Genomic DNA, 7,200 nt, shown 5'->3' with positions numbered 1-7,200 from the left:
ACTCACTTTGTAGACCAGGCTGGCCTCGAACTCAGAAATCCGCCTGCCTCTGCCTCCCAAGTGCTGGGATTAAAGGCGTGCGCCACCACCGCCCAGCCGGAAAGGAATTTTTTTAAAAGCAATTTGAGATTTGGATATGGAATTATTTCTTACAATACCCCAAACTAATGAGACAGCTACAAAGGGCAGTGGAGGACACACTTTAAAGTCCCTTGGTGGCATTTGTCACTGTCTTCTTATCCTAAGGAGTCAATCAGCAAATGTGCATGTATATGCTCATTACATCATTTCCTAATTCCTGGGATCTATAGAACTTACTATCTAAGGGAAAACATTTGGGGCTAAGGCTATTTAAAAAATCTTGAAATGCAGAGATTATCCTGGATTATGTGGGCTGTCTGGAAATGCTGTGTTGAGTCCCCTCCTATGAGTAAAGGGAGACATACGAGAGACAGAAGAGAAAAAGTGCTACATTTTGTTTATGATCTTGAAAATGGTTGTGGAGTCCACCAGTCAGTGAAGGCAGCTACGTTTGACATTGAAAAGCTGGCATTCACTCAAAAAGGCAAGGAGTGGGCTCTCTCCACAGCCTCTGAGGGAGAGCGTACTCTGCTAACAGCTTGTCGGGGTTTCCATTGTTGGCCTACAGAACTGGAAGAGAACAAGGTCATATTTCTTTAGTTGATCACATTTGTAGCAATCCGTTATAGGAGTCACAAGAAAAATATAACTGGCTCTTCAACATTTCCAGCTCTTTTACCAACATGAGATGGGTTAAGATAGCAACCAAACAGACCCCCCCCCCGCACCCCCTCCCCGCCCCCGAGCTCCCAGGGACTAAACCACCAACCAAAGAGTACACATAGAGGGATCCATGACTCCAGCTGCATATGTAGCAGAGGATGGCCTTGTCGGGCATCAATGGGAGGAGAGGCCCTTGGTCCTGTGAAGGCTCAATGCCCCAGTGTAGGGGAATGCCAGGGCAGGAAGGTGGAAGTGGGTAGGTGAGTGGGTTAACAGCCTCATAGAAGCAGCAGAAGAGGGGATAGAATAGGGGAGTTTCTGGAGGGGGTGGAAACCAAGTAAGGAGAAAACATTTGAAATATAAATAAAGAAAATACCCAATGAAGAAAAAAAAAGAAAGAAAAAAGGAAAAAAGAAAATGTAAGGCCAAAAAGAAAAGAAAAGAAAAGAAATATGACTTGGCATCTTACCACCACTAGTGACCAGTTTTGAAAAAAAAAAAAAAAAAAGAAAAAGATTTCAAATGAGGCCAGGAATAGGTGTCACTCAAGCCACTAGGAGTTGGCAGCTACAGACAAATAGTCACTTGAGGAGCTAATAACAAGAGTATAGTAATTTTGCACTGTTGTTGCTTTTGGCTTTTAAAGTCAGAATTTTACATTCTCAACACTTGTTCACCTTTCATAGGAATCTAAGCATTACTCAAGTGTAAGAAACTATATGTTCAGAAAGCTTGCTGCTTTGTAACTGTTTCGATCTACTGCCTCCTACTGCTTACCCACAGACCAAATAAGCTACTAACCAGGCCACAGGTTTAGCTAAAACTTGTTTCCCAAAAGTGCTCCACAAAACAATTAATCAGTAAATTGCATTGGTTTATGAGAAGTTTAATAACTTCTGCACACTATTTTTATTAATTTTTATGATTTGAAAAAATGTATACATGTATTCAGTGTATCTTGATGTCTCATATCCACCACCAATTTCTCACTCTAATTCTCCTCTCCCCACTCCCAGACACTTTGCCTTCTCAACTTCATGCCATATGTATATGTATATGTATATGTATATGTATATGTATATGTATATGTATATGTATATGAAGTTCCAATTAGTGCTGCCTATATGCTTATGGGTGTGGGTCATCCACTGGGGCTTGGGCAATATACCAGTAGCCACATCCCATAGCAAAAGTAATTCTAGCCTGCATGGGTCTGCGCTAAGTCCTCTGCGTGTGTGTTATGGTGTTACCTTGGTATTTTGTGGGGCTCCTAACAGTGGGAGTGGGTGTATCTCTGACTCTTTCACCTGCTCCTGCGACCCTTTTCCTCTTACTGAGTTGATTTTCCAAAGCTTGATGAGAGGGTTTGCATCTAGTCTTATTATATCTTCTTATGTGGTGTTCAGTTGATATCCCTAGGGAGACCTTGTCTTTTCTGAAGGGAAATGTAGGATGAGTGGATCTGGGAAAGAAGGGCAGTACAAAAGTGGAGGGGTTTTTGGCAGAATGGAGGGAAGGGAAACTGAGGTTGTGGTATATTGAAAAAGAAAGGAAGGAAGGAAGGAAGGAAGGAAGGAAGGAAGGGAGGGAGGAAGGGAAGAAAGGAAAGAAAGAAAGAGAGAGAGAGAGAGAGAGAAAGAAAGAAAGAAAGAAAGAAAGAAAGAAAGAAAGAAAGAAAGAAAGAAAGAAAGAAAAAAAGAAAGAAAGAAAGAAAAGAAAGGCAGTAATTCTTCATCCCCCAGCAGTTATTAACTGCCAATATTTTTTCAGCTTGGAGTGAGACCACAGGAGCCCCTTCCTTAGCCCAGTTTTTAACTGGTTGATCTTGAGCACGCCCTGAGCAGGACACCACACCTACTCTGAGTCAGTGTGTGCAGCAGCCATGTCCAGAGGACATCTTTCCACAGCGCCCTTCTCCATACTCTGGCCCTTACATTCTTTCTGCCCTTTTCTTTTACAATGTTCCCTGAGTCTTGTTCCACCTACAGCTGAATTTTTCTACTTACATTTCAATGCTGGTGTTCAAAATGTTTCAGATTTGGGGTTTTCAAGTTGGGAGACTCTATGTGAATTAACTTTTCCTTAATCCCTTCCTCTTTCCTTGCGATATCATTTATATCAAGCTTCCTAAACTTGTTAGAGGCTACAAATCCCTTCACCTGCTCAAATTTTCATGTGGACTAGTCAGGTGCGTGAGTCACATGAGCAACAGAAAGCTTGGGTCACCTTTCAAGGTCACATTCTTTTTGGAAGTAAACACAATACCTAAGCTGTCACTTGACAATAAGGAAATTTCAGTCTGGCTAGTGATACTGACTGATATGATGTAATGTTCCAGCGTTTACTAAAAGGTCATAATCCAGGTGCCCATCAGCTTTGAGTTACATGAAATCTAGTGAGAACTTTCTAATGGTCTACGTGCTTCTCTACACACTTGCAACCATCCATAAAGATCTATAATTTAATCTTTCATCATAGTTTGGGGATGTTTTGTTGATGTTGTTGTTGTTGTTGTTCATGGTAGTTGTGGTGGTGGTGGTGTGTGTGAGAAAGATGGGAGGTCAACTATGGCTACAGATGAGAACCCCATGTCCTGATCTGCTCTCTGCTGAGCCTTTTTCCTTCCATGGCTTCCATGTCCCGTCTTCTCTCACCATCATCTAATTCCTCCTCTACTGTTCTAAGCATGTTGCTGTAACTTCTCTCTTAATTTACCTGTGCAAACGTTTCTATATTTCTAAAAGTTAAAACTCTATTACCTGCATAAATGTGGGCAGGCAATGCCCATCAATTCAATATGCTTTGTTCAAAAAAAAAGGTAGTAGAAATTTTACAATTAATTTTAAAAGACTAGTTTGAAAATGCTCACATTTACAAATCTTGTAAATACTGTCAACCACCTATCACGGTCTTTACCATTCAAATCGGCTAGTAGTTACTGAAGCAGGTGAGTTGGTGACACAATGAAATCCTGTAGAGTTGAACTATGAAAACCTCTATCAGCATAGATGATAGAAATAAGAGTGCTGATTGCATATGTCTAAAAGGAAACAAAGAAGAGGTTTCCCTTAGAAAACAAACCATGTCGAGTATGTGCTTCCATACCCTTAATGACCTTGATAAAGTTCTGTGGTCAGCATCAATTGTTTAGGGTACGTGAATATCTATTTATCAGCTTATCAGAGGCAATCTGTGGACAAAGGTCAACTCATCTTACTACAGTGACTTGGGACTGAGTATTTTTACCCATCTGAAACTGTCGTTCACAGGACCATATAGAAGAGGGCAGGGCCAGCATTTACCAATCAGTCTTCACCAACTCTTCCAAAGAAATGATGTGTTTTCCAGACTTCCCCTATCCCGACGACTTTCCCAACTTCATGCATCACAGCAAGCTCCAAGAATACATTACTTCATTTGCCAAGGAAAAGAACCTCCTGAAATACATACAGTTTGAGGTAAGACATTATCAGAAAAATAGCTTCAGATATGGTGATGAGGAGGTCCGAGACTGCTGCTCTATTTACTTATCTATCTGTCTATCTATCTATCTATCTGTCTGTCTGTCTGTCTGTCTATCCTGGAACTCACTTCGTAGAACATGCTGGCCTTGAACTCACAGTGATCCACTTGTGTCTGCCTCTTGAGTGCTGGGACTAAAGGTTTGCACCACCATGCCCAGCCCCTTTTAACTTTCTCTAACTGTAGATTTCAGAACACTATTTCTCAGGAAACGTCAGAAATAGGCAATACATGGTCACTTGCTGTTCTTATATCAAAACAGCACCAAATCAGTAACAAAGAAATAGATACAAGGTATCCATGGGTTTATAAATGTATTAACTCCAATTTCTAAATAGTCATGTGTCTAAAAGAAATTTAATGTAAAAATACAAACCATCTAGAACTGGATATTAGTGAGACTTCTTGTGCAAGGTGTATAAAGCCATGCTTTTGTGAGACTATAAACTTAACCATTTGCAGTAAACAATAAAAAATATTTTAAAACAAGATGAAAAAATATACACACTATATATTAATGTATACATACATACATACATATGTAATCTAATGTTCTCATTTCTTCCAAGGGATTTTTGAATTTCATTAAGAGGTACCTTTCTAATTAAGTAATTTTATCAAGACCAATCTACTATTAGAATATTAAAGAAGGCTTTCTCTCTGCATTCCTTAGACACTTGTAACCAGTATAAATAAATGTCCTGATTTCTCAACTACTGGCAAATGGGAAGTCACCACTGAAAAGGACGGTAAAAAAGAAACAGCTGTCTTTGATGCTACAATGATTTGTTCTGGGCATCATGTATTTCCCCATGTACCAAAAGACTCCTTTCCAGGTAAGGCTAAAATATAGGAAGCCACCTACACATCTGTCAAGAATTAACAGGCTCGTGGTGTCTATTTCAGTGTGTTCTCTGATGCTAGTAACAGAATACCTGGCAATCAAGACATTGTTGAAGAACTAAGCTTATTTTGCAAATATTTATAGACACTAGAAAGTCTACGCAGCATGGTAGCTAGGACTGTCTTCCATTGCAGCACACACACACACACACACACACACACACACCAGTTGTATCACAGCATAGTAAAGAAAGGGAAAAAGAATAGGTCAAGTCCAGCCGGTAAGGATTACTACATGAGACAGGCAGCTAGAGAGATTCAACAGCAAAGCTTGTTCTTTTTTAGAACAATAGAGCTTACTTCTCTCTCGTGTAAATAAACTCACCCTTTCCACGGGTGATGTCCTAAATGACAAAATCACTTCCCAGCTGTCTCCACCTCTTATATCCACACCTCAGTACCACTATGCTGGGGACCAAGCTGGCAGCATCTGTACCTCTGGGCAATAAACTTAAGCCATCCCCAAACTGTGGTAATGTCTTTTTAATTAGACTACAAGCAGTCAACTTAAAACATGTTTCTGATATATATAGACCTGTGTGTGTGTGTGTGTGTGTGTGTGTGTGTGTGTGTGTGTGTTAGGATTACTAAGTTGTCTTATTTCATGACCACTAAAGTTGCTTTATTTTCCTAGAAATGAAATTGATTCACATGCTTCTCACTTCTCACTCAGGACTGAACCGTTTTAAAGGCAAATGCTTCCACAGCAGGGACTATAAGGAACCAGGAATATGGAAGGGAAAACGAGTCCTGGTGATTGGCCTGGGGAACTCAGGCTGTGACATTGCTGCAGAACTCAGCCATGTAGCTCAGCAGGTACAGTAGCCCATGTGCTCCACGGACAATCTTAAAGGGACAAAAGCCATTACTTGAAAGCTGCGCTATGGAATGGGGTGGCATGTGAATGCCAGGTGATATTTCATATGCCTCAGCATTCTAGGTGACAAGTGAGATTTGAAGTGGCTTTATAGGTATCACTGGCAATGCTTCCCACCCAGCTAGCTTCTTGAGACATTTGTATACCTCATGTGTGTCTGATCGATTTCTCTAAAGTTAACATGAACTTGAGGTGAAAGTTATGACTGAGACTCTTAGACAAGTGGTTCTAGACTTGTGGGTTTCTGGTCTCCTAGTCAATAAGACAGATAAAAACAGAACCAATTTAGAAATAAGATTGTTATGGAGTTAAAACAGGATTCAGTCAATAAAAACAGAGAGCCCCATGTTCACTGCATGCGTGCATTCGTTCAATAGTTACTTGTTGTTCCAGGCACTGGCGTGCTGGTTTGGGGAAAGAATGTTGAGCAAAGCAAACATAACCCTCACTCTTGAACTCCAAGCTATGAGGTCAATGCTCTCAGGTGTAAATTACCACTGTGAAAAGGGCTAGCAAAGAAAATACAGCACACAATCCCTGTGATTGAAGGGGGCGATCTATCCACATGTGGAGGAAAAGACCCCTGGAGATGACAGCACACACACAGAGAACCAGCATTGAGAAAGGCACGGTTTGGGAAGAGGTGTCCAGGCAGAAGGTCTCACAGTAAGATGCTTTGGTCTCTCAAAAATGGACACTGGGCCTCTGGGCTGCATGTCAGTGGGTCTGGGTAAGAAGGATATGACGGGAAGCTGAAAGGAAGATGGAGAGGGGGTGATGAAGGTCCTTTCGGGGTGTGACTTTAAACAAATGTCAATCCTCACTCTAAAAGATTCAGTAAGGATTTATAAGCACAAAGACAGGAATCCAATTCCCAGATGTTATGCCTACTGGTGTAACATAAGCCCAGTACAGGTCCCTAATAAAGTTTCTGAGCATCCCCAGCAGATGTCTAGTTTTACTCCAGGATATTGCAGTCAAGATGTACAGATACCATGTCAAGACAAATGGTATAAAAATCTAATCCTAGGCCTCTATCCATGCTGCACTTGATAACTAGGAGGCATACAAAGGAATTTACCACATGGCCTTCCTTCTCAGGAGGTAGTAAAATCTAGCCAACTCTCTCTCTCTCTCTCTCTCTCTCTCTCTC

At 41.0% G+C, this 7,200-nt stretch overlaps 1 protein-coding gene across 1 annotated transcript in view; it reads left to right on the top strand.

The window, feature by feature from the left end:
• LOC110301896 (dimethylaniline monooxygenase [N-oxide-forming] 3) overlaps positions 1 to 7,200 on the top strand; it is a 24,333-nt gene that overhangs the window by 4,954 nt on the left and 12,179 nt on the right. The window contains exons 3-5 of the mRNA XM_021172606.2: positions 4,015 to 4,203; positions 4,941 to 5,103; positions 5,844 to 5,986. Coding sequence (XP_021028265.1) covers positions 4,015 to 4,203; positions 4,941 to 5,103; positions 5,844 to 5,986 — 495 coding nt within the window. The remainder of the gene's footprint in view (positions 1 to 4,014; positions 4,204 to 4,940; positions 5,104 to 5,843; positions 5,987 to 7,200) is intronic.

Source organism: Mus caroli, chromosome 1 (genome assembly GCF_900094665.2).
Source record: "Mus caroli chromosome 1, CAROLI_EIJ_v1.1, whole genome shotgun sequence".
NCBI classification, from domain to species: Eukaryota; Metazoa; Chordata; class Mammalia; order Rodentia; family Muridae; genus Mus; species Mus caroli.
The sequence above is the reverse complement of the archived record's forward strand: the minus strand, read 5'-3'. Positions and strand labels throughout refer to the sequence as shown.